We start from the raw sequence: 27,865 nt of genomic DNA on the forward strand, positions 1-27,865 counted from the left end.
TGCCTCCAGCTTTGTTCCTTTTGCTTAGGATTGTCTTGGCAATGCGGGCTCTTTTTTGGTTTCGTATGAAATTTAAAGTAGTTTTTCTCTAATTATGTGAAGAAAGTTGATGGTAGCTTGATGGAATAACATTGAATCTATAAATTACTTTGGGCAGTATGGCCATTTTCACAACGCTGATTCTTCTTATCCATGAGCATGGATTTATTTGCCATTTGTTTGTGTCCTCTCTTCTTTCATTGAGCAGTGGTTTGTAGTTCTCCTTAAAGAGGTCCTTCACATCCCTTGTAAGTTATATTCCTGGGTATTTTATTCTCTTTCTAGCAATTATGAATGGGAGTTTGCTCATTATTTGGCTCTTTGCTTGTCTGTAATTGGTGTATAGGAGTGCTTGTGATTTTTGCACACTGATTTTGTATCCTGAGACTTTGCTGAAGTTTCTTCTCAGCTTCAGCAGATTTTGGGCTGAGGGGATGGGGTTTTCTAAATATACAATCATGTCATCTGCAAACAGAGACAATTTGACATCCTCTCTTCCTATTTGAATACCCTTTATTTCTTTCTCTTGCCTAATTGCCCCGGCCAGAACTTCCAATTCTATGTTGAATAGGAGTGATGAGAGAGGGCATTCTACCCTTTTTCGTCTGGGGAAAAATTCTCATCCTTGGGGGAAAAAAACGCAGTAGCGTCTTTGTGCTTAATTGTAATATCATAGTGCCATCTGGTGACCATATGGAACGACTGCATTATCTGCAAGGGATATTTCATGTCTAATAAAAATCTACAACATGTAAATCTCTAGTGTGTTCTGGGTTAATGTTATAGGGACAGACAGTGAGGGCTGGACTTGAGAACTGTTCTCCTGAGCTATCCCTTTGGAGATCCCTCCCCTGGTCAGGCACTTTTTCATGGCAGAAAGAAAAATAAGAATTTTCCCCTTTACCCACCCTAAGATGGGCAGATGGCAGTTTGTATAAGCAAATGAGTGAAGTCTTCACACATCCCTTTGGCTCTAAGGAAGATGCTGGGAAAGGGTAGTTGGTATTTTGTCTTGTTGAGAGATCTGCCCTTGAAAGATTTGGCTGCTGTACCTATGGCCTCGAGTCCAATCCCAAATAGGAGTTTCAAACTCAAGTAACTCCGAATAGCACCCAGCTGCTAAATATGAAATAAAGGCCCCTCTTCATTCTTCCAACTACCCCAGCATGCAAAGAACTGTACCATCAGAGTGTAGCCAGGGCCTTTGAATCCATCACACTTTTACCTGAGCTCAGATTTCGTGAAGTACTCCAGCCCCTACCTCCAGTGGCTTTGAAACAAGTCTTAACAGATGTTCACTCTTGCCATCCATCCCATGCCATCAATTCAAGTCAAGACTGGTCAATGTATTGAATATGAACTTTATTGTGATTTGGTTTATGTAAGGCAGTGTAGTGAAGGCACTGCAGAAGTTAAACAGACTGGAAAACATGGTAAAAAATGAGCGAGCTAAAAATGAATGCTTGCTGGACTAGGCTAAGTACTACAACTATGTTTCTTTTTCATCATTGCAGAAGCGTTGAAATATTGTTGAAGGTGGGGGTTTGGGGCGGAATTAGGGAAGGCTTCATGGAGGAGGTGGCATTTATACTGGGCTTTGAAGGAAGGGCAGAACGTTGATAGGTTAAGATAGAGGGAAGAATATTTCATAGTGACTGACTCTAGAGAAAATTCTGTAGAAGTACTGAAAAATGAGAGGGCAAACAAACACCCCCAGCGAGTGAAGCATCCCAACTGAGAGAAAAGTCTGAGGAGTCTGGGCTGGGACCAAAGTCTCAAGTCCCCAGATGGAGTCTTCAGTACAAATGATATTAGGAGGCACAGGACAATGGGCTTGTTTGTAAACCTAGCAGCAGCGAGAGGTTTCACATTGCAGTCAGGGGCCCCAAACTGGCTGTACTATGTCTGGATGAATTCTCTCATCTTTTAGGTGTGTATGGTACTTACTTATCTTTCCTCTTGCCCACTGACTGCCTAAACGGTAGTTCGTGCGCGCCCATGTGCGCGTGTGTGAGTGTAGGTGTGTATAGATGGGTGGGGGACCGAGGCTTTGTCTCCCACTGCAGCTTCTTCCACTTTTCCTTCTTGTGGCACACAGCTGGCTTCCATTGAGCTGAAGTTCAGGCCCTTCTCACTGTCTAGGACTCATTGAACTCCAGCTCTTGATTAAGCACCTAGGAAGCTTTCTCAACATGAAGGTAAAATTTACTGTGGGGGCTGACTTGGTTGAGGGCAGGACTACACTTTCCGGAGGTGGTGATGGTGGTGAGTGGTGGTGGTGGTGGTGGTGGTCGTGGTTGGTGGTGGTGGCAGTGGTGGCTGTAAGGGTTGGGGACTTAAAGCCGGCTCTGGCTGCTGGGTGAAATGCTGCTGGGAAGTCTATAGTGTTCAGTCAGGAGATAGGATGTCAGGCTAGACCAGCTTGGCCTTGATCAGCCCTCCTCCTTCCTCAACATGCCCTACAGGGGAGATATATCGAACAACTGAAAACATCACAGACATCTGTAGGGTGTTCAGCCTCTTGTTATTGTCCTGCTTGAATCTCACCCCCGGAAGCCTCAGAGATCCTTTCTTGGCAAAGGTGTATGATGTCTAGATAGGACTGTCGCCTCCCCATGTCCAGCTGCTGGAGGTATATAGGTTATGTTGCTACTGATGCTACTTGGATTGGGAAGTATGGGGAATTTATCAGAAGAGAGGAAAGTTAATTATTGTGAATCTCATTCTTTCTAAAGATTGTGAATCTTAACTAAGACCTGGCACCTGACAGAAAATAAAAGGGTGGCAAGCTTTGTCAGGATTCTCTGGGATTGGAGATTTAGAGCTCAGTGAGATCATCGCTGGAAATAACCTTGAAACTGATGTGGCCTTGCTTGACTTTTGCAGTTGGACCACCCTTCTTACGCAGGTACAGAGACTTCAGATCACGGCAGTCGCTGGGGTCAGCATCCAGAGTAACCTGCCCCAAGAACTGATCACAGAATTTTCGGCTGTTCCAGACCTGGAAAGACAAATGAAGGGAGTGAAGATGAGCAGCCCTCAGTGAGATTAACCTTTGCCCAGTGACATTCAGATCTAATGCTGAGCTTCAAAAGATTTGTTTTAAAACCAAGAGACCATTCTATCCGTTCCTGAAAGCCCATCAGCTGAGGGAAGGATATCTCAAAGAATATAGGTGAAAAGCCAGAAAACGGAATCTCCGGTTTGTTCTTGACCTGTGGGATGGTTACCTAAAGGCTGCTGGTCAGGCGTATTAAGTCAGAAAAACTGCCAGACTGCAGTGATTCATCCTGACCTAGCCATGTTGAGGGTCCTCTGAACTGGCATATGCTTCCCTCCATGGGATTTTATGATACGTGTGTTAACATGTGTACTGGTGAGCATGTGGACTTTTGCCCACAATTAAATAAATGGAAGAGAGGAGATTTAGGATGGATGGTAATAAGGAAGTCAGTGTCCATGCTTAGTGAGAAGAGTTTTTGAGTATAAAACAAACCAAAAAATATGATAATTCTTGTTCTGCATCCTAAACATACATAAGGTACTTGGGATCATCTAGTATCTGGTACAGAGTATGAGCCTTTCTGGGGACCCCTGTACACACTCTTACCTGTACTATAATAGGAATGTCAGTGGTCCTTCTGTAGAAAATGGCCTGGGTGTCAAAAATGGCATGAACTGTATTCTTCTGGACAGGAGAACGGACTTCCTCCTTTCCACATTTGATGACCAAATATGGGTTTACAGCTGGAACAAAGTGACATGTTTTTAACACAGCAATTAAAGTTCCTTTTCTAGATAGACAAGAAGGTATCTCAGTAAGCCAGTCCTGGGACTTTCAGCATAGCACCTGAGCACCGGAATGACTGAGATTCAACACTTTTATTCCCACTTCCCTTTCCTTTTCCATATTTTGTATAGGAATATGAAAATGAATCTATTGTAGGCCTTGCCTGAAGTTGACATCCCATCCTCTGCCATGATTGCCATCCATTCCCAACTTCTCTAGACTGAAAATATTGCTGGAGAAAATAATTTGTGATCATATTTTCTAACTTATGTGCTATAAATGCAACTGAATTTTGCTTTCCCAGACATTCCTGCCATTCTTACTTTCATTGGCATACTTCTTCTCCAGGTCCTCAGCACTATGAACAGTGATCTGAGTAACTACTTTCGGGTAGCCACGAGCCAAGTTCCAGCAGGACATTTTGGGCATGTCCAGAGTCAGTTCCCTAGAACATCAAAAATAAAATATTTTCATCATATGATAAACATCCTTTGATGAAGTAAGTCCACCAAAGCAGACATCATTGCTGAAAAGCATGAGACATTGTATGACTTAGTCCATTCTTCCTCAGATATGGCTTATATATATTTTGAGCATGCTTTCCTTTCTCCTTTCTTTAAGGGCCAGGAGATAAAGATCAAAGTAGGCAGGGCTGGGACAAAAAGGTGGCTTTGGTGACCCAGCACTCAGAACATAATAAAAGAGCAGGGAGGAGTGCCATCTGCTTAAGAAAAGAGGGTATCAGCCAGAAAACAGAAGACAAAATTTGATGTGGAAGAACTTAGACTATAGGCCTGTTCCTCTTTAAGGGTAGCTCAGAGCTCTAAAGTTCAGACCTTCACTGGGGAATTTCCCCCAACCTCTCTTTGAGAAATATTTTTACCACCATGATTTCAGTGAATCAAGTCTGATTTAAACAAGTTGTCCCATCGAACATCTGAAGAGGGGAGATGGGTGAAGGGGTTCAGGATTGGAGGTAAAGCAAAGAACAGGGGTTTGAGGGCTTGCGAAGGAAACTGAACCTGAGCTGGACAGGCACTTCAGAGAAGATTCTCAGGAGAAACTCGCTGGTGCGACCATGCTGGAACATGGTTGGGACAAGCACATAGTTGCCCTTCTTCAGGTACTTGCTCAGAAATACTGTGCGAGTGTCAATATAGGTGGAAGTCCCAGCACGCTCCTGGATGTAGAGGTGGTGGAGGCGGAATTTGCGGTTCATCTCCACCTGGAAATGAAATAGGGTAAAATATTCAATTCCACTCAAATCGTGGTTTTTGTATCCTCCATTTCCTTTATCCCTAGGCCTTTCATTCTTCCCCTACCCCTAAATCATCTTAATTTTTACTTTGTTTGCCTCCATTCTCTCTGCTCCAAATTTTTACCTTGAAGAGCTCAAAGCCAATGATGTAATTGTCAGGTCTTCCCATTCGGCGGTAAGTGCGCAGGTCCTTCTGCTGCAGTGACATAATAACCTTGTGCCCATCCTCAGGCACGGTGAAGATGTACTAAGGGAAAGAGGCCACCAAAGAGGTGAGTTAGAATTCCCATTTCAGATGAGCCAGCTTAAATTTCAGGGAAGAAAGCTTGTCATTGGGAAGCAGAGCCTTGAGTTATTTTCTGGGCTTTGATATTGATCAGACAACAAGGTCTTGGATAATTCATTGACTTGCTAAGTGTATACCATTAACATTTGCTTCTTTCTATGTCATTCAGCATGTGTTGAGGGACAACTTTATTCTTAGCCTTTGATGCCAAAGAGAATATGCTTTGTTCTAATAAGTTATTGGTAAATTATTGTATTATTATTATTGTTGTTGTTATTATCCCTTCGTATTTAAATGCCATTTATAGAAAAAGTCTGGAATCCATAAAGACAGAAAGGGTTTTCATTTGACTCAACCTGACACTACAGCATCACCCTGGGCTAGCCTCCTATTGCCATCCAGACTTATGGCCTGTGGAACAGCTGGATCCACTTCCTTGGAGAATTGATGTTTTGCTACTGCCACTTTAAGGAAGCTACAAGCCTGTGTCAGACTTTCCAAACATCATCTGGGGAATCACGGTGCTATTAGGAGACAAAACTAAAAGGCATCAGATTTTCCTCTCTGTCTCTGTCTCCATTCTTCTCTTCCTTTAGAAGGAAACATGAAACAGCTATTCGGGAGGCTAAGGCAGAAGGATCCCTTGATCCCAGGAATTCAAGGGTGCAGTGAACTGTGATCCTGCCACTGCACTCCAGTCTGGGCAACAAAGTGAGATCCCATCTCTAAAATGACGGAAAGAAGGAAGGAAGGAAGGAAGGAAGGAAGGAAGGAAGGAAGGAAGGAAGGGAGGGAGGAAGGAAAGAAGAAAAAACAGATTCAGAACTAAGGCCCCTAAGTTCAATCCTGTACATACATATAGAGTGAAGCCATTTTCCCAGCTTAGTATATATGCCTAATACTTGAAACATTTCCAGAGCTGTAAATGGGGGTGAGGTGGTGTGTGGCAGGGGAGATAGGAGATTTCTTTTCTTTAGGAACAATTAAAATGGAAAGGGTGGAAGAGCAGTATGAGTTAGGTGAATCAGCCCACTAGTCTCGGTATTCTCCTAAATGCCTGACCAATGAGATCCATGGAAAGACAAGACACACCCATGTCCAGTGAGGCAGCAATATAGGCAGAATTCTTGTTTTCTATGAGTTAGCTCATCAGCACATTTTGAGATGAAACCATCCAGGTTATTATAGATTCAGGCTTTAGATGTTTGGGTTTTTTACTCTGGACTTGACCCTGCTGTGTCACCTGGAATAGCACTGTAATGGGAGATGGATGGGATGGAGTCATTGACAGGGCAATGATTCAAATCCTGGGAAAAATGACCTGGATCTAGATGATAAAATGGAGGCATAATAATGGGGTTCAAAAGAGTCATCTGCATTAGAAAGAGGAAGAATATAGTAAATGTGCACCCCAGAGAACAGCTGGGCAGTAAAGCGAAATGAGGAAGAATTGAGAGAACATCTCAAAGCAGATCTTCTCTCTCCAATGTGGGACCATCACAAGGAAGCAGGGATTGCCAAAGAGCCATACCAGGCGATATGGCCAGAAGAGAGGCAGCCAGAGGAGGTGATTCAGATTTGATAATGCTGCCAAAGTCTGTCTCTGCAAAAAGGCATAGTCTGCTGTAGTTTACAAGCACCTGAGACAATCCCTAGGGATCCTGGTTAATGAATATTACACGATAACTGCAAATGGAAGACTTGATGCTAAAGAAATACTCCAGAGATGACCAAAGCAAGATCTGAGTTCCTATTGACTGGATAACTTTGAGGCAAATAAAGTAATTGACTCAAACCTGGGGATTCTGCAGGAAGGTATCACGGTTGTTATAGCAGCCTCCTGAGCGGTTCATCAGGGGATCATCATCCACAGTCCAGCATCCCAACACCGATTCCAGCTCCTTTCGGCCAAAAATAGGGTTGTTCACATTGCGGCAGACATTCAGTTTGTGAAAGTTGCGGCAAAAGTCCTCCAAGCTCATCCTGAATGGAAGGAGCACAGGAAAAAGATAAAGATGGTATTTAATACTTAACACTGTAGTTCCATGTGGAAGCCCCAATTCCCTTAGTGCAGAAACCGCTCCTCACCAAAACTCTCCATCATCAGACATAACAAGCCCCAGGTTTTTGCGATCTCCTGCAGTCAGTTGCTGCCACTCTTCAGAACTGAAAGCAAATAGAAAGAAAGAAAAAAAAAAAGATAAACCATTATGTTTGCCATTGACTTCTTGTAGTAAGCAGGATGCCAGAGAAGCAGAATGCATGAGAATCAGTCCTGCTTTATTTCATCTGTGGCTGGGTCACAGACCCCATGCCTGACAAGAGCCCACAGATGTCACTGAGCACTGAGAGCACACTAGCAGTCTGGAGGGATGGATCTGGGAGAACTACAGGGCTTTGGAGATGTAGCTGTGAAAGTGGAATGCAACTCACATTTCACTCCAGGGGCCACTCCATTCCTGTCTTCCCAAGGGGTTTCTCAGGCGAATCATATACAGCTTCTCAGCACTGAAGACTTCCACAAGTCTCTCTCCAAGACGAATTTTGCGAATATCAGTCATGGTGTAGGTATGGCCCTTCAGCAGCCCCCAATCAGTTTCAACTTCTTGCTCCTCCTGATTGGGAGACTGAGAGCAAAGAAAGATATATAAAGGCACAGAAACTGGGAGACCCAGTCCTGATCCCCCTTCTTCATTAATTGGCTTAACCCAGTAGGATTGAAGCTAGTTCTCACACAGATGGAAATTTCATCCTGACACCCAACTTGAAACAAAAGCAGTAGAGATAAAGAATGTAATATAACAACTCAAACAAGTCAGATTCAGACTATCCACTGTAGTACATTAATATGAACTGACAAAATTTGATGGGGCAGATTCATTTATTGAACAAGCAGCCATAACCTCAAGATCTAGAAGCAGAGACAGGAGGAATAATTTAGCAGAGGCTACTGACACCAGCCTGGATGCTGCATTGGTTCCACGTCGAATGACTGGTACAAAAGGATAAAAAATTAAAACACCTCAACTTCTACACCAGGACAAAATGTGTATCTTAGCTTTCCAAGTACCATTAATAGTTTTTCATGGGTCTTTGGGTTAAGGGTGAATTTCCCTACTAAATTTTGTAGTCTCTTCTGCCAGGAATGAGTATACAGTGGTTGTTTTTCATAAGTACAAACCTCAATGGAACAGCAGATCAGACCGCCTTTGGTAAATGTTTTGTACAGTTCTCCGAATAGCTTGTACTTCTCTTCAACAAGCTCAGTGTATCTTCCTTTCTGCATGTCAACAGTTTCAGCCAATGTGCCCGTGAAGTCCACAATAATATCAGTGATGGTCAAACCATCCAGGGCCTCATAACAGCCTAGCAGCCTGAGGGCAAGTATGCAAGGTTATCTTTGTAAAATTGTTTTTCCAGGTCAAGAACATAATACTCTAAAGAATCAGAACATTCCCTGCCTAGACTTTACCAGATGGCTTTTCTCTAGGTATGAAATGAGATATTTTTTGAAATTATATTCAGAAATTTCTAGGCTTAGGCTATGTTGATCAGGGACAGTCTATGCAAAAACTTCTTTCTATGGGGAGATATTAGATAAAGAAAAAAAGAAGTGATAATGCCATGTGATCTGCAGATAGCAGCAGGAAAGGATACCTGGGAGCAGGTAAGAGTTTAAATGGAGACAAGAACCTCTGATTTCTCTCTCATCTAAGATTTCTGACAGCCAGGCCCAAGTGCAAAACAATGCCTTAGTTCTGACTGACATCTTACCCAACTTAAACTCCAGGGTTGGGCTTGGAGAGAATGAGCTCCCAAAGTCAAATGTGGCTTTCCTTTCCTCATGTACCCTGACAGCAGACTAGTCAATCCCCTCCTTACTTTGCATAAGCTTTTTCCAGCAGAGCATTCCAAAACTCATTCATGGAGGTGGAAAAAGAGAAGACCAGATCTCCATTAATGGTGGGCAACAAGTCATCAATCACCACTTCAGTCCATTCTCCAAAATGCCAGAAACGAAAGCGAAATATCCCAGCATATTTATCTGTTTTTTGAGGGTCCCACTCCTGTTCCTTATGGTTAGGAATTGTCTGGAAATGCAAGAACATTTAATCAAGTGTTATTCACCAGACCACATCCAGAAACTGAGATGAAAATTTACTCCTGGCAAATCCACATGACAACAGGAAGCAAGCCACATACACCTGGTTTGAGTCTGGATTGGAAAATCCTAGGTATAGCATTTTACCCACAACTTCTGCTTCCTCAGATCAGTTTGGCTGAGGATGATATCACCACGCCTGTCTAAATGCACACAGGAGAACACAGTGTGGCTGGGACAACCAGTCAGTGGTTAAATGCTTTCCACAAATAATCTATAAACTAGATGTTAAGAAGCGGAATACATAAACATATTCATGATTGCATGTTTAAAATGCAAGGCATTCTAAAAAGCAAAACCAATCAAAATCAAGGCCCATTGTAGTTTGTTTTTTAAATATCCATTCTAGAGATTTTATATCAATTCTATTGAATATGGATTTAATTTGCATTTTGAATAAAATCATGTTTAGGAATTTTTTTTATATAACAGCTACACATTAATATTCTAAAATTATTTTTTTGAGGAAAATGTTTTAACTTTGTCCCAAGTCAAGTTAATACTTCATTGCCTTGAACTCTACCTGAATGCTAAAGGAATTTTTGTACTATTAATAATTTATTAGAACCTTTTCAAAGTCCTACTTCTGTCTTTCTCACCTTTTCTGTTATTAATATGTATTAGTGACTCCCTGGTTTCTACTGACTTTATATCCCAGTAGGTACAGATAATGTAATATGCAGAGATACTGAGTCAATGCACGGCAAATGATAACCAAAGATTTCAGTGAGCATATATGACAAAGCAAGTAGAGTAAAACGTTAATGGTAGAATCTAGGTGGGTATATGAATGTTCACTATAAAATTCTTTCAACTTTTCTGTGTTTGCAAAACTTCTTATAATGAAAACTTCTTATAATGAAATGGAGGGAAGTCACCTAGTTAATATCTCTGCTTTCAAGAAATACAACAATCTAAGAAAGTTATGAGCTGATTTTTTCCTAAAGTTATTAAAGAAGACAGGAAAGTGGAAACTGAATGAGGTCCCACAGGAGGGATAATACCTTTGTCCAATGAGACTCCTGAACAGCCAAACAGGAAAATGCAGAAACCATTGGCTTGTGCCCCAGTCTCCCTTGGGTCAGCTGGTGGTTGCTAATGTTGCCCACAATCAGACGGGGGTCATCACAGATGTCCTATGAATACAATAATTGGTTATATGAGAGTCTGGGAAGAGTTTCGCAAGAGTCACTGTGAGCTGAACTAGGCAGGACAGCCTTCATAGAGAAGATAAGGTTAGAGTTGAAAAATGAGTAGGCTTTCCATAAGTGGGTTGAAGGGAAGGCTGAGGGGATTATAAGGAAAACCAAAAAACAGTTGATCATCTTGCCCCATGTTTGGAAGTGGCAGGAGAAATGAAAGGAGGGGGTGTGACGAGATTGGGTGCCATGCGGTGGTGAGGGCTCTTAGACATAGCTATCATTGGGGTTTGGGAGAGTTTTCACCACAGCAGTGACCTTTCAAAAAAAAAATAATAACTAGGAATTAGTACGTTACATTCTGATCCTATTTTGCCAGGATGAGATTTTCTGAAGCACCTGTGTTTGGAAGGGAGGTTGTATTAAAGAGACAAAGTCTAATGAAGGTTAACATTAATTCTTCTCCTTCTCTAGGAAAATCAGTTAGGAGACCTTATAGGAAGCCCTTTTCTAACATAAAGCAAAAGCAACAGTGGTCTCCATAGCAACCAGATTTTTCTACATTTTTGGATGAATATAGATGACAGCAGCATTAATAGCAAGTGGTAATAAACCACTCACAGGAACACTTCAACCGGCCCTCTTTCCCAGTGAAGGTCCTGAGGGAATCTGGGCAGAGTGGAGGCAGTATTTGTTTGGAATGTATGCATGTATCTTCCCCCCAACATATTAACTGTGCCTTTCCCCTGGGAGTAATACAATTATAACACAAAGTGATAGGGCACAGTAGAGTCATTTTCAAAGCATAATTCATGTCTAAAGGAAGAATCCCCATAATTCTCCTGACCATAGTCAGAATAGGATTCACAGTGGTGTTAACACTGGAGTTGACTAGAATTAGGCAGTTGGACAAGAGAGGGGTAGAGTGGCATAACAGGTAGAGAGAAAGGCATGGGCAAAGGCATTGTGGCATACATGACACTGCATAGTTGAAGACATAATTGGGTGACTCAGAGTACCAGCATTTGCAGAGTTCAAAGGCAGGAAATACCAATGCATTCTTGACTAGATCGAGAAAGCTTCACGAGGAGGCCATTGGCCGGTACCTTGACATTCTGCTTATGCAGAAGAAATAAATCCTTATCTCAAATGGAATCTAGACATATATCCTTTTAAAAAGTATTAGAGGCAGCTATATTTTTCTGGTCCTCAAATCTCTTTTTTTAATGGCCATAATTCTCCTTGATGAAGGGTCTGGTCTACAGAATGAAACATTCCATATATTCTTTAAAAACCAAAATAACTCTGGAAAGAAATAGGCAGGCATTCTGGGCAAAGACAAGTCCAAGTTGGAGATTAATTGGGCATCCCTCTGCCAAAAGGAGATGGCTAGATGGGTTGTCAGCTTTGGATTCTCAGGTCTTTTTTTTTTTAGATGCATGCCTGGTAGCTCACAACTACTTTTTGTTTTGGAGAATTTTCTATCTTAAAAAATATTTTTTATGAGTTGCAAACTGCATTTGTTTTCACTTGTTGAACATAGAGCAGGTATGTTGGGTGAGTCAAACCCTGATGTTCTTTTTCTTCTCATTGTTTTTTGCCTTTTCTAAAATGAAACTAAGCACAGTTTTTCCTCCCCAGGTCAGGTGTTTTCATTTTATTTGGAGCAAGATGTCAAAGTATAAAATAATTTCTTTGACCTAGATAATACATATCATAGTTTCCTAACATGGAAAAACAATAAAGTGAACACTGATATATGAAAAAGTGTGCTTTTAGACTAGTAAGACAAATTATTTGCTAGTTTTATGTAGAGTTGTTAGTGGTTGGAGATACACTATGGTGTCTTGAATTTCCATAACATTTTCATTTCACAATAGGTATCTAGGCTTAGCCAACACTTTTGGCATGTCAACTTCTATTGAAGACATAAAGGGTCACATAAGTGAGCAAAAAGACATATAAACAGAATTCAAATTGAGGAATGGTGTAATTATTCTCTTGTAGACCCAAGATGGATATGATTATTATATATTATATGTGTGTGTCTATGTATATATATGTATGTACATATAATATATATATTAAAAGCTGTGTCAAATTCATGAGAGAATGTAAGTTTGGGACCTCCCCGCCCCCCACACCATGTTCCATTTCCTCTTATAAACTGGTCCATTCTCCAGGTATGCTTTACCCCTCTTCATACATGATGGCTATTTAACAATAGATTTAAAACATGACAAGTTAACAGTCATAGAATGTCAAAACTGGAATGAATTTTGGAGACTATCTAGTAAAGCTTATTTTTCACATGAGGAAGCAAGCTCAGAGAGGGGCAATAACTTGCTACTCTGATCATCTAGCTAGTCAGCAGGAGACCTAGGCCTAAAGTTTTTTTATTTTTCAGAACCACATATGGCTAGAGAATAAAACTCAAGACCTCAGTCATCCATCCCTGTGCCTTTAGGCTCAACAATAGCCACCACACAAAGGATGATATTGTGCAACTCCTCAGGGACAGAGATGCTACCACCTCTTTCAGTCATTCATCCCAATGTTTTATGCCTCTGCTTAAAACCTACCTAAACACTCTTCACTCTCTTGGAAAACTTACTTACCTCTTAGCTTTTGGTTCCAGGATAAAGATCACTAATAGGTGTTAGTCTGCTCATTTAAATTCACTAAATATGAATCAATCTCTTACTCTATGTAAACATCGTGATATGAAACCTGGGAAACAAATCCTTTATTAAGCCATATCTTCTGTCTCTTTAAGGAAGTGAGGCATTAAAAGACTAGAAAGTAGCCAAGGATTTAGAAAGGGTAAATGGTAATAAGCCAATGCAAATCCAGCAGCCAAACAGACTATTTGGTGACAAATTTGAAAACAACAAAATGACTGGTTGTTGACTTCTTCCCTAGTTTTGGACACACGGGTATCTTCCTGTTGGGGTTAAGGATGTAAGACTTGAGAAACTTTTCTGTAACTCAAAGCTGAGATGCAGAGTGCAGATGGGACATTTCAGCTTGAGCCATGCTGGAGAGGTAGGAATGGGGTTGGAGGAGAGGTCACAGCACACATATTCACAATATTTGGGTGGCTTAGGAGCGAGGAGGGATGCTGAGCCCTTAATGGTTCCCAGCTGTGTTGGCACAGTTGAAGTGATCCTTGAACTGGGCTGTTTGTCACTGCAAAATGATTTCTTAGGAAGAAACACACAACTAGGAAGTTAGTACCAAGAGTAAAGCTGAAATGGTCCCCACATGACCCCGCCTCTGAGCCAAAACCTTCCATTAAGCAAAGCAGCTTCTCTAGGAAGTATGTTCTCTTAGCTTAGTCTTAAGGGACTTCTCATTGTCCTTACTTCATCCTCCTTCCCAGAGACCTCTGAGCGGGAGGGGGCAAACAGTTACAAGTCCTGTAGCCCTGCACAAGGCACTCTATGTGACTCCCTTTGCACCTACCACATCCAAATTCAGCATTTTTTTTTTACACAGGTGAAATTTACTGACAATAAACATGGAGGTCCAGGGTAAACCGCAGGAACCACAGTAAAATGAAAAGCTGCCCAGAAAACCAGCAGCCAGAAGAGTGGAAACACTTTTGACCAAGTGCTACGTGCAATCTAGCAGTAGTCAGGGGGTACGAGTGTGGACACCTACAAGTGAGGCCAGCCCTGTGGTAGGTACATTATGAATAAGTCCAGGGTCTGAATAGTCCCAGAAGGCTCAGGGGCTAATTTGCACACAACTGCTACTCAGGAACGGAGGGTTTTGTGAGCTAGTCCAAGTAGCTGTTATCTTACTTAGAAAATTGAACCATCCCCCAAATGGAGCATTTATAGGTGGACTTAGGCTCGAGGACCAATGTTGCACTAGCCTCTCAAGGAGTCCACTTTTCCTAATGCGGAGTTTCAATTCTGCATGAAGATTTGGTTATCAGTAAAATATTCTCTTCCTTCCTAACCCATCCAAGGAAAACTCAATATGGAGAATAGAATAGGATCTTAGGCCCAACTTCCACCTCCAAACTAGGCCACCAATCACTATGTAATCATTTTCTCACTTAACCTTCAGAATTCTGCTGGGAGACTCAAGGCATAGATCCCAAACTGCTTTTTGGGGAACAATTTGTGTATCTATGCAATGGAATACTGTTCAGCAATAAGATGGAATAAACTGATACGTGCTACAACGTGGGTGACTCTTGAAAACATTATGCTAAGAAAAAGAAGCCAGTTACTTTCATGATTCCATTTTAAGTGAAATGTACAGAATAGGCAGTTCTGGATAGAAACAAAAGTACATTAGTGGTTAGCTGCAGCAGGGAGTGGGGGTAGGGTGGAGGGATTACTTCTTTCAAATGTGCACAAGGGATCTTATTGAAGTGATGCAACTCTTCTACAACTGGGTTGTGGTAATGTTTGCACAACTTTAAATTTATTAAAAATCATTGCTTTGTACACTTAAAACAGGTGAGTTTCACAATATATAAATTGCACTTCGAGAAAGCTGTTAAAGTTTGTTAATGCATAATTTAAAATAAATAGGACAGTTGGAGAGAAAGACTATGGGCCTATTCAACTCTCTTCAATTGTGTAAACAGTGGAAAACACTTAGGACTACTCACATGGAGTGATATAGTCTCTGGGAAGAAAAGGAAATTCTTGAACAGACTAGGCCAAAACTACTATACTGAGATATTGCATTCAGCTGGTGATTGGAAATTTCTATTAGCACAGAGGGAAAAGTGTTTCTTTTTTTTACAGTTCCCTCACATGCCATCTATCACCCAAGCCTGTATATTCTGCTTTTAATGTCTCCCCTCATCTGCCTTTCCCTTCCATTTCTACTACCATAATTTTAATCCAGAGCCTCATCACCCTCCCACTCTCAACCAGACAATGTAGTAAAATGGCCCCAGGGGAATGTATTCTTGAAGGGAAGACTAGGCAACAGCAATGGTAGCAATGTTGAACTTAAAACTTGACAAGAGAGCTGACAGATCTTGTGCAGGAGTCCTTTTTTCCTCCACAGTTGACAGTGCAAATTCCCATGAGGCTTTACTCCTTTTTAGTCAGGGATTAGATGTGTCTGATTTTAAGACACTATTGTAGGTAGATATGAGTCAGTAAGGAAAAAAGCCAGAGGTGGGTAGGAGGGGAGAGTGGCTGGAGGGAGCTGGAGAAGAGATTTTCTGTGGGAATTTGGCAGGCAGATTTCAGCCTAAAAATCCAACCGGCAGTCTTATGATCACACTGTAACTCAGTATAAGTTAGATCTTATAATTTATGAAGACTATATATGTTGAGCTCCAGGAGGATAGAAAAGTCCTGGAGCACATGGTCTCAGGCAATATACCTGTGTACTCAGAAAGCTAGGACAACAGCTGAGGCCAATGGACAGCTGGATAAATTAAGAACTTTCCTCTGGAGGGCATGGGCAGATGATACAGCATTGAACAATTGCAAAACACTCAGAATTCCTGCCATCTGAAGAGGCTCTTTAAAACACAGCAAGGAAGTGGCAAGCGGGAGGAGGGGAACTCAATCCTGCCCGAGAATAGGAGGGTGGCCCAGGCTAGAAAGGGGCGGAGCTTGACTGGAGTCAGTCTGTTAAACTATCAGTGGTGTTTGCAGGCATAGAGGATTATGAAGTCAAAAGCCTTCAACACGAGAAAGGAAAAAGACAGAAAATATGAGGTTAATCGTGTTGCTTCCATTTTGGAGACTTCAGAAAAGAACCCCAGTTAAGTGTGCAGCTACATGGCATGCCAAAGGACAAGATGTCTGTAAATTTCACTGCAAACCAGGATCTCAACCTTGCCAATGAGGCGGGGGAGGCCAACGACTCATCTGGTCTTCCTGAGCCAATTCAGAGAGGCCCAGCTCTGTCTCTCAGCTTTCCTGATGGGAGGCCAGAGAACTTTGACGTGGTTCTTGACCACAGGCTTGGCCTCCACTCTGGCTGGGAAGGAATCCACAGCTTTTCGAGGAGGCTCAGATGGTGGTCCAGAACCTTGTTTTTTTCTCCTACTCCCCACAAGAGGCCCCTTCCCCGACCATTCCAATCTATGGTAAACTCCCCTTCTTCAAAAATTCTACATGATTTACTGTCCATGCGCCTGAAAATAGCATTTCATACATCCAACATTCATTTCTTTTTTAACTCTTTGATAGCTCAATATCCATCTCCCCAACTAGAATGGGAGTGCCTCACCACAGGCCATGTCTGTGTCTTGCACCAAGGCTGGCATAGAGTAGGTGTTCAGTAAATATTTCTCTAGTGACCCTCCCTTTGGGCTTAATAAGACTAAGCAAACAACATGCTCTCAAACAGGAGAGTGTGGAACAATTAATGAAAGTGTGGCATCAACACAATGAAGAAGAATGTGAGAACTGACTGGAGGGAAGCTACTTATTTTGGTAAAAACAGGAGACACAAAACAACTAACTCTATCTCCCTGATATGACAGCAGGATAGAGTGAAAACTCATGCAGGCTTTGCAGTCAAACCCAGATGAAAATCCTAGCTTGTTAGCAGTCTGACCCTGAGCAAATACTTACCTTCTCTTAAAGACACAGTTTCTTTCTATATAAAGATATATAATGGGCATGTATCTGCTGGTATTTTTTAAACTTGGAAAACAGAATTGCATCAAAGTAACTTTTAACATGCCTACTTTGCTAAGCCTTGGTAAATAAGGGTGAAATAAAATAATGTACCTCAAACACAGTATCTGGCCCATAGTAGGCATGTCGTGACTGTTGATTCTTTTTCCTACTCATCCCCACTGTTCAGCCTCTCTCTCTGATTTTCGCTCACTTTAGAAGGGGTATTGTTTGCTTTAGAGGCAAAATGCAATGGTTGTTAAGACTTTTTCCTTCCCTGCTAATCCATCTAGGATTCAATCCATGGAATTTGGAGGATGAAGGCAAAGGACAATGGGCTGAGCCAAGACAGAGGGGGAAGGATGTGTCTAAAGACAGCCAGTACAGGAAACACTGTCTGCTTGGTGCACATCTGGGGAATGGCTTCATGTTGGCTTGCAATTTTGCTGCCCACCGGATTCCCTCCCACCTCCTCCACCTCACCCCTACCTATCATCCCTTTTCTCTTCTGTGTCTTCAACCTGTTCTTCTTTACCATCTACTTCTTAGCCTATAAATATGTTCAAGTCTGTCCTATTTCAGAAAGACACCTACCCAGTACACCTCTCTTAATTTCCTGCTTCGTTTTTAGCTACTTTTGCCGTATTGACATCTTTTTCTTCATATCCAAGCATCAGAAAAGAGGCATGCCCCTCATTTATCACCATCCATTCATAAGAGTGGATCCCAGAAAATGTATCTCTATTTTCTCTATGTATTTTTGCAAAATAAAAAAAAAAAAGCCTGTCTGCATACCAAAGTATTGGTTAGTGAATTCTGCTCATTTCCTAGATTTTTCTTGCAGGCCAGCTAAGTGATCCGCTGGAATGTCAATAACTGCAGACACAGAAAGGCAGGAGGAGTGTAATTTTCCTTCAGACAGAGCGAGCTTCTCCCAGTCTCATACTTTCAATGGTTGTCATTCTTTATAGGCAAAAACTAAGAGATGTTCTTTGAGTTGCGTAGAAAACAAGTCTTGATGTAACCGGTGTATCTTGACACCACATGGTAGCAACGTGCATAAACTGAAGTAGCTCTTGGCATAACTCCATTTAGGAATTTAAGCTGTGAAAATTACAACTAAAAGTGATAGTTGGTAAAAGGGTTACCTGAAGGAGCAAACATTGAGATGATGCCTGAGATGGTTCCATAATAGCACACAGAAAGGAACCTCATTAAATAGGACCTGAATGTCTTCAGGATATTATGAAGGTCCAAGAACTTGCATTTCACAATGCCTATATACCTCATCACCTACATTGAGAAGGAGCTTAGGTACAATATCCTTCTATCCAGTTTTACCCTTTAGATATAGCAAGGTTGCAATTTATTCTCCAGACTCCATCATCCTATTGTTTTATACATTGAGCTCCTGCTCATGTAGGGCTAGTGAAAGGATTCTGAAACTTGCTTTAGAGACACAACATACAGATGATGCACAGAGAACCACAACAGCTATTAATAGTTACTACTAATAGGTGGTGAAAGACCTACAATTCTACTTGAAGCCCACTTGTCCAGTTGTGGGATGATACAGGTGACAGCGTCCATAGAGCAGCAAAGAACCCTTCTCGTCCCCATGAAAAATTCATCTTTTCCTTTTAAAATTCATCTCATTTATGCTCACTGTATAAGGAGTTTTTCTCCTCACTGGCCTAAAATTACGTTTAAGTTGTTATGATAGGTAACTCAGTAAAGAGGCAAGAGCATAGCTGCTTTTTGAGTTACCATATTTACTCAAATGAACTTCCAAAAGAAAATAAGAATGGCATATCTCTCTCTTTTTTGTACAGAAATATTCATAGCATCTTTATATGTAACAGTAAAAAATACTAGAACCAACTCCAATGCCCTTTAGTAGGTGAGTAGATGAACAAATTTTGGCATATCCATATCATAAATTACTACTCACCAGTAAAAATAAAACAACTATTGATACACAGAACACCTTGATTGGATCTTAGATTAATTTGCTTAAGGTTAAATAGCTAATCTCAAAAAGGTACAGCATATCTTTCTTTGTTGTGTTTTCTAAGTAAATCTGTCAAAATTTGACTAAAATTCAGGACTCCAAGCTAGAGCCAGGAGCACAGATCCACGGAACTTTCATTATAAAGTTTTCTTTATGTGAGGTGATGAATACGTTAACTTGATTATGGTAATTATTTCACAATGTATACATATATCAAAACATCACATTGAACACCATAACATACAAAATGTTTATTTGTTAATTATATTTTAATAAAGCTGAAGAGAGAGGAAAGAAAGAAAGAAAGAGAGAAAGAAGAAAGAAAGAAAAAGAAAGAAAGAGAGAAAGAAAGAGAGAGAGAAAAAAAGAACGAATGAAAGAAAGAAAGAGTAAGAAAGAAAGAAAGAAAGAAAGTTAACTTCTAAATTGGTCTACACAGTAGACCTTGTAAGTGAAACAGTGGATCAAGTAGAGGTATGATGAAGGAGGTCAAGGAGAGAGAACGTGTAAAATAGAGAGTTACCTGGGGACGTTTCCACACCACCTTTCCAGGAAGCAGTCGGTTATAGAAAAGAGAATCATTCTCAGGCAGAAATGTTGGATCACAGAAAAGTCTACTGTCTTTGACGCATTCCTGCTTCAGTTCCTGGTATTTCTGGTTTTTGAAGAGCTTCAGAGGAGGACCCATAGTGTTGAACTATGCCTAGAATGAGGAAAATTGTTGTTTTTGAAGGAAGAATTTCTCAGGTCTTTTAAGGGTTACCTGAGATTAGACAAACAGCCGTCATCCCAGCGACTTCTTCCCAGAGCTAGGCACTTCTAGTTTGGATTTAAAGAAAACGTCACCATTTTCAAAGAAAGAAGGTTCCACGCTCAGCAACTAATTAGTATGGGGCCTTGGGTAGGGCACCTAACCATTTTGGCTCTCAGTTTCTTTATCTGTCAAATGGGGCAATATGGGTCTTAATCTTATTGGGAAAAAAATCAATAATAAAAGTGAAGATTGTGAGTTAAATGTGATTCATTATAATTTAAAGAGAAGTCTTCCATTTACACCAGCAGGAAGTAGTTCAAGGCAAAGTACAACTTGAAGATAAGGGAAAAAATCATTTTACTATAGTCAGAATAAGTTGGTTCCCTGGAGAGTCACGCACTTTGTGCGTGAGGGGAAAAGCAGCCTCTTTCCATTCCAGCAAGTCTTTTTACACAATTTCTTCCGTCTTGTCATTTAGAGAGCTTTGCATTTTTTATTATTGGCCAGGCAGACTACTGCAAGAAACGGCTCAGCAGATGGCCTCCAAAGCCAAGGAAAGATAGAAAGATTGTATGGTCTTTCTTCTTAAAAGTCTAATGTATAATCCTTTGCCAGTGATAAAAGGCAGATTCTGAAATTCAATTACTCTAATTTGGTGGGCTATAGATTGTTATCCCACGGCAATACACCCTTGCTTCCTTTTCTTTAAAAAAGGGAGGAAAAACAAAAACCTCACATGGCTAAACAGAGAATTCATATAGTGGTTCTTCAAGCAATGTCTATCAGAGTGCCCCACACTCAAGTGCTCTTAACAACTGGTTTTTAGGAAGATAATTTGAAAGGCAAATTTGATTTTCAATAGCCTTGGGGTGATAATAGGGTTTTTCAGCGCTTTTTCTTGATTCACAAAGATAGATTTGTAATGATTTTAATGATCCTCTCCTGGCATTCAATAGTAAATAAGAATGAGATTGTGAAATTTACATCGTGTCAACTATTTCAAAATGTATTTTAGAAATAACTGTCTATATTCTATAATCACAGGAGGGTTGAAACAAAAATAAACCTGAGTAAGTTTCAGAATGTCTGCTAAAAAAATAAGGAGAATACGTTAGCACTTTAAGGAGTATCTGTGTGGTATGTCTGTGAGGCAGTCGCTATTTTATAAAAAGTGAAATATTGATCAGACCTCTCTACTAGTTCGTTTTATGTCCTTTCAGTATCACATTGAAATGCCTCACTGGTAAAGAAGTTTCCCCATTTGAAAACCATAACAATTTTTAATTTAAATGTTTGCAGTGTTATTACAATGTTACTTGCAATGTGTGTACAACAAACTTACCCTTTCTCTGAATCCAAGGAACAAGAAGCTGAGAATAACCACATTTTTTTTCATAGCCTTATTTATTGGCAATTGCTTTTAAAATTGAGAGCTGTGGGGGCACTGCAAAACACTGATGTCCTTTTTTTCATCAGATTTGTCTGCTCACGTGTTTTAAATATTAAAGTGTACTTCATTGTATTTGAAAGCATGGATGGTATCAATAATAATTTTTAGTTATGCAGCATCAGAGCCAACCTGAATGTTTGCCCAGACTCCTATTTGAAGGCTGTCACAAATGGATCCCAATTTTCTTGTATGCTCAAACTTACAACCAACACTACTGCGCCTCTTGTTTTCCCTAGAAGGTTTGGTGAATTGCCAGAGCCTGGGGACTGTAAATGTGGAATAGCCTGGGGCAATTAGAATATTTAGTTTGCCAGAACCTCCTAGTCCTGGACATTCTGGATAAATGAGTATTTCCTGTTCTGCCTTCAAAGGTCTTCCTTACTACTCGGTCAAATGGCAAGGCAGGCAAGATCCTGCAAAAGGAATCCCTGTTATAAAGAGGGCCTGTGTACAGACAGAAGTAGCATAAATTGAAAGGAAAATCAGGTTTGATTTTTAAAGCCCGTGTGATCCCAGTAGACTCTCTCAGAGGCAGAATGTACAGCTTATATGGATAGTTTACAGCTTGACAGAATACCTTTTAGGTTGGGGTGCTTGTGTTCTGGAGACACACAGTAAATAAAGAAGAGCAGGCTATAAGTCTGACCTTCCACTACAGTACAACTGTAGTCCCAAGTCCTCTCGGACTTGCGGAGTAGAAGTGACCTTCATGTGGAGGTTGCAGTGAGCCGAGATCGTGCCATTGCACTCCAGCCTGGGAGACAGAGCGAGATTCTGTCTCAAAAAAAAAAAAAGAAAAAAAAAAAAACAGTGACCCTTATTTCTGACTAGGCAACAGAACTGTGATCCATTTGGTTGTGCCTCAGTTTTCTCATCAGGAAAATGAGATTATCTGCCCTGCCCCCTCTTACACCATGGGTGTACCTAATGAGATGGTTGGTGTAAAAGTAGTTTTGAATAAGTAGAAAGTGATCCATAAATGTAAAATATACACTGAAGCCCTCTCATTGCCTAGCATTGAGCTGGGCACACAAATATTGTTCAGAAAATGTTTGTTGAACGGATAAATGTCTTATGTGGAGAATTAACGTTTGCATGGCAATTTCTTGTTTGAAATGTGTATTTTACATTTTAGTTCGGGTTCTCGTCATAGCAGTCATGCTTAATGAGATTATCTGTGCCCTTCATTTTGTATCTGCAGAAATGGCAGTTTAGAGAAGCAGTAGCTAGAAACTGGCAGAATTAACTCAAACCCAGGTTCTGTGCAATGCCAGATTCGGTGTGCAGCTTTCCATCACACCACACTGCTTCTTTTGGTCACTACCTTCTTAGAGAAAGGATTTTTTAGTTCAAATGAGGAAATCCTCCAAAGCAAACATGATACCAAACTTTGAGGCATTCTGCCTAGAATTTATTGCCATGGTAGATATTGAAAAGGTTCTTTATTTTCATGGTTTGATGATCATGGGAGAATCTGAACCCTTTACATCAGAGAGTTCATCATTTAAACATCAGAAAACTTTTGGAAACCCAGACATTTGTAAGTTGAGTTTGTCATAAACAACTTATTCTGTTGGAACGGATGAGTGCAGAGAAGGGAATGCTCCCTCCTTTCTGTTCTATTGCACCCGATGGCGATGGGGATGGGAGAGCCCTTACATTAAAGATCACATATTAGGAAAGTCGGTAGACAAGAAAAAAATTAGGGCTTTGAGTATAAACCCAGGGATTTGAGTATCAACCATGGAGAGCCTCTAGCTAACAAAGGCAATTTGTGGACATTTAAGAAGGGGGACCCTGTGGCCTGAGGGCTAGTGGTACGAGTGGTTGGGTGAGGCAGAGTGTGGGGCTTAGCACTGAGGTAATGGTCTTAAGCAATATTATTTTAATTCAGACCCACCACTTTGAGAAAGAATATGAGGACAACCGTGTCTGCCAAGGCAAAGGATAGAAGCGGGCCCAGAGTGCAGAAAGTTGAGAAATGCCAGGGGAAGTTGAGGGAGACTGCCACGTAGAATACAAGGCTGCAGTTTAAAGAGGGAGGTATTTTTTTTTCTACTCGCTGGACTGGAAAGCTTGAGGAAGTTAGGCAAGTCGTGAAAGCAGAATCTCTTGCTTCTTAACCTGTGTATTAGCCTTAGAGTAAAAAGCATATTTTGCTCTAAAAATATCTGATAAAATACATCCTGTCTGCAGTTCACAAGCTGCTTTGGATTTAGGTGAGTGGGAGAGAACATGAGGGAACTTAATGGAGAGAGGGAGAGAGGGCATGGCTAAGGCATTGTTCCTGGCTAGTTTCTCCTTTTCCTCAGTTTCCTGCCTGTTCTGTACTTGGAGCCAAAATCGAGATCAAATCAATAAAAGTTTGCAGACAAATTTAATACTGAAGACCCAATTCTGCCCTGGCATGAGGTAGGCACCACTTTACCCACAATCCACATCCCTTATCCCCACACCTGGGGGTGATATGGTGAGAGAAAAGGGATTTGGATAGGAAAAAGTAATATAAATTCAACATCCACATGGTATACAGAGAACAGTGCTTTTTCACATGTACACAGGCAGTCATAGTTTACATATACGGGCACGCATTTAACCACGGGACTTATGTATGGCTGTTCAGATTCAAACTTCTAACTAGATATTCTGGGTCGAAAAAGGACCACAGAGATCCTCTGATCCAGCCCACTGCCTTATATAAGATGTACCTACTCTGCCCAGAGAGAAGAGTCTGTTCAAAGTCATTCAAAGGAAAAAAAAAGAGGACACAATTTTCTTTAATTCCATTGTTCAATAATTCTATCGAAAAATAAAAAGCAATTCAAAATGATAAAAAACAACACAGGTGGTTACAAGGTCCAGAAACAAATCCAAAATATCACCATTTAGTATACATAACATCTCAGTCCCTCAGTTTCCCCATAGCACAATGAGAATATGTTAGCTGTCCTGTCTACTTCAGAGTGTTATTGGGAGAATGTAATGAAATTATGTATGTGAACATACTCTTTAATTGTTAAAGATAAGGCTAAAGCAGGGCAGTAGTATTAGGAAGCACTTGTTTTTAGCAAGTTAAATTTCTTTTGTCTTTAGGGGAAACTGATGAAATTTGATCATGTGCTTTAAATAAGACATGCACCAACATTTAGAAGATTAATATAAAATCGCCCCTCCACCATTCTCTACACCTCCCTATTTCACCCCTCCTTTTTTGGCTGACTTGCTCTTTTGGCCAAATAAGCCCATCCTATATGTCTACTTTTCCAGCCTTTCAAGAATCAAATTCTGATTTTATAGAACGTTATGTTGGAAAGACTCTTAGAAATCACTTAGTACAACTTCTTTCTTTTGTTGTAAGGTAAAGGGTTATGTAGTGACAGAGCCCACACTAAAACTGGTACCTCTCAACTTTTTTTTTAACCACAATTTGTTGTAAGGTGGGGAGGAGGGCAAACTGGCAGACACAATATGTCAAGCAAGACATTGCTTTTAAAAATTCATTTTATCCTCTTCTCACAAGAATGCACTTAGAAGTTTTGTTTTTGAATTGCAAGCTGTCAGAAGGTGAGATGATTTCAAATCAAGGCTAATCAAAGAAACACTGTTTGGGGGTCACAAAGGGGCATTTTCTGCTTTTAATTTAGGAACTGAAAACTCCCAAGGATATGGAAAGCCTGCTTTTTAACCTATTCCTGACCATATAAGTGTTTAGACTTTTTCCCTAGACTGCTAGGGAGTCTAAGGACAAATAAAGAACGTTATTTGAATACAAAGTATTCACACACACTCAGGCACACACATGCACATAAGCATGCTCACACACACACAAACTTCCAGAGGAATAAAAGAGTTAATTAGCAGTCCACAAAGAATTTTTTGTTTATTACTTCAGACTGTAAAGTGTTCTTACTTTCACAATAAAGATTAGCAAATGAGGCATTAGCTGAATTTCAATACACCATTAATACAAACCAGGATGCTTTATCCTGAAGCCAGAAGTAATTGTCAGGACAGCAGAATTTGTTGAGTTTTTCTATGTGCTTTTCAGCAAACTTACAGTTCCAAATCCTCAGAACCAATTGTTTCTATTGCAATGCACCGCTCCTTTTTCCCGTCCCCCACCCAAAGCCAGCTCTGAACAAGTGGTCCAGTGAAGACCCTAGAACAGTGTAGTTGGCCTGGGGGTGGAGGATGGAGCCCCATCTTCAAATCAAAGTTTAAACCAAAGCTGGAATCAGAAGGGAACAAAGCCAGGCCAGAGGCGGAAAATGGGATAGCCAAGATCAACCTGTCACCGGGGCAGGAAGACCACTGGCTGTGCAGACAGGGAGTTAAGATAGACTTGGCCACCACTTTCTCCTGTGCAACAGTGCACAGCCTGCTCACCCTCCTACCAGAGCTCACGGGCCTTTTGTATACAGTGTGGCTCCAAGATTTTGCCCGCATTTCAATAATTTGCCCACAGTTGTGGGTCAGCAGAAGCTAGAAGGAGGCCCTGAAAGGAGCCACACTTCTCCCCCTCAACACCATCCCCTGTGGTTTTTCCTCACTTACCAGGTATTTTGGGTAGCAGAAGGCAAGCACATACACATGCATGCGTGTGTGCACACACACAAAACTGACCAGATATCCCCAGAAAAGTTTCATTGCCAGACAATCACAATCATCACCCCACACACCCCTCAAAATAACCAACCAAAAATTCCATTATTTTTGAAGTTCTCAAACTGCTATTAACAGGCACATATTTGATCCAGACAAGCCATAAAATATAGCTGTAGAGTTTGGTTAACTATAAAGTTGAAGTTTCTTCATCTTTCTTAGACGCTAAGTTATCCAGGAAATAAAACTCCAGGGTAAGTTTGTGAATTCCCTCTCTACTCACCTGAGTTATCCCAGGAGCCCTGCTGCGGTTGCTGCTGCTGCCGCCGCTGCTGCTGCTGCTGCTGCCGTTGCCGCTGCTGCTGTTAGCCAGGTAACCCCACGAAAAGTCTGTTCAGTCAGTGCGGCTGAACAAAGATTCTGGCTTTCTTAACCTGAAAACTATTTGGGCTGTACCAAGCTCTGCTCACAGGGGGAGGTGCCTCGCAGCAACTTCAGGAGGCTTTGCCCCGCCCAGCAGTCAGAAACTGATCCTGAGTCATGAGGAAAATCTGGAAAGTGCCTCTACCAGATGTGCAGACGGGATGCCCACTCCAGACCCACCCACCAGCAAACTGAAAAACTCAGGAAGCCACGTTTGAAAGCTCTTTCGGTTTCAAGGAGAAATAGGAATTTCAGCCAGGATTCTGATAGATTTCTTACTTTTCTGTCCCAGGGTTAATATCACAGACATGCACATTACTGGAGAGGGGACATGCAGAGAAAAATGGTGAAGTGTTGGCAAAGTTAATGTGGGCTAGGCTACAGACATGGCCCTGGTAGGCAGATCTGTGATAGTGATGAGGACTTCAGCAAGTGACTGTCAATGAAAGAGCAGCTAATGGGGTGCAACGAAGAAAAGGTCACTTCGTGGAACAACAGGTAACATTTGGCCAAGGACAGAGAGAAGGGAGTGTTAGGAGGAAAGTGAATGGAGTTTATTCCACAGCAGCTATAACAACCCTAATTTCTAGCAACCAGGCTATGGAGATTCTGCACAGCAGTGTTAGGTGAAAGGGGAGCAAATAATTGTTTTTGCTCTGAAAGGCCAAGCAAGACCCCTGTAAATACTGTACTACATCACAGTCAAAGTCCTGGTCCCTTCAATCTGAGACTTTCATTTGGACACAATTCCAGGAACATGATTCTCAAGTTGTTTTGTTTGTTTCATTTTCACAAACTGTAAAGACACTCATCGTCTCATTCCTCAGCTTTCCTGACCAGTGTACTGTTAACCCTTGAACCTGAAATTACTACCTTCTACCCCTACTCCTGCACCAACCCTCCTGCTGGCTAGTTGAAGATCTAAGAGATAAGTGGGGGTTGGAGATAACAGGTGAGCCACATAGAGCCCAACAAGGAAAGGAAGCATGTTCTGTCTCCACTCACTCAGCCCATACCAATGTTTTCATAAAACAGTTCTGAGCATTTCTATAACTCTGGTCTCTGAGATCTCCTTCTTGGCATTTCCTTACAACTCCCTCTGTACCTTCTATGCCAAGATGGAAGTTGAGCTAGAGGTAGGGCACAAGGAAACAGGGGCTCAGGAGAATTAGGCCTTTAAATATTGGCAACCAAATCAGCTAGACAGTGAGATATTCCTCAAGCAAATATCCCTGGTGTGGAATTTTGGTTTTAAAATCAAGGGAGGCTGTTTTGTCTGGGTTCATATTCTTTAGCCATCTTTTCCACCTTCATAATTATAAATCTAGCAGGGAATCACA

General features: G+C 41.2%; 1 protein-coding gene across 1 annotated transcript; it reads right to left on the bottom strand.

Moving 5' to 3' along the window:
* Nucleotides 1-1,384: 1,384 nt before the first annotated feature.
* Nucleotides 1,385-26,572, bottom strand: CAPN6 (calpain 6). Its single transcript, XM_015128023.3, has 13 exons — nucleotides 26,386-26,572; nucleotides 19,820-19,999; nucleotides 10,540-10,671; nucleotides 9,256-9,464; nucleotides 8,555-8,747; nucleotides 7,807-8,000; nucleotides 7,462-7,539; nucleotides 7,170-7,356; nucleotides 5,212-5,334; nucleotides 4,852-5,054; nucleotides 4,153-4,274; nucleotides 3,650-3,786; nucleotides 1,385-3,040 (listed from the first exon to the last, which is right to left on the bottom strand). The coding sequence occupies exons 2-13, from the start codon at nucleotides 19,982-19,984 to the stop codon at nucleotides 2,858-2,860; spliced, it is 1,926 nt and encodes a 641-aa protein (XP_014983509.1). The 5' UTR covers nucleotides 19,985-19,999; nucleotides 26,386-26,572; the 3' UTR covers nucleotides 1,385-2,857.
* Between the last annotated feature and the right edge of the window lie 1,293 nt (nucleotides 26,573-27,865).

The sequence above is a fragment of the Macaca mulatta genome, chromosome X (genome assembly GCF_049350105.2).
Source record: "Macaca mulatta isolate MMU2019108-1 chromosome X, T2T-MMU8v2.0, whole genome shotgun sequence".
NCBI classification, from domain to species: Eukaryota; Metazoa; Chordata; class Mammalia; order Primates; family Cercopithecidae; genus Macaca; species Macaca mulatta.

Bases quoted from the DNA above. Each gene is read 5' to 3' on its own strand.
- CAPN6 (XM_015128023.3), bottom strand. From the start codon at position 19,984: ATGGGTCCTCCTCTGAAGCTCTTCAAAAACCAGAAATACCAGGAACTG. The intron at 5,335-7,169 runs GTTTGAGTCAAT...TCTTTCCCTTAG, and splicing joins CCTTCCTGCAGAATCCCCAG to TACATCTTCACCGTGCCTGA. The intron at 3,041-3,649 runs GTAAGAGTGTGT...TTGTCTTTCCAG, and splicing joins ACATTCCTATTATAGTACAG to GTCTGGAACAGCCGAAAATT.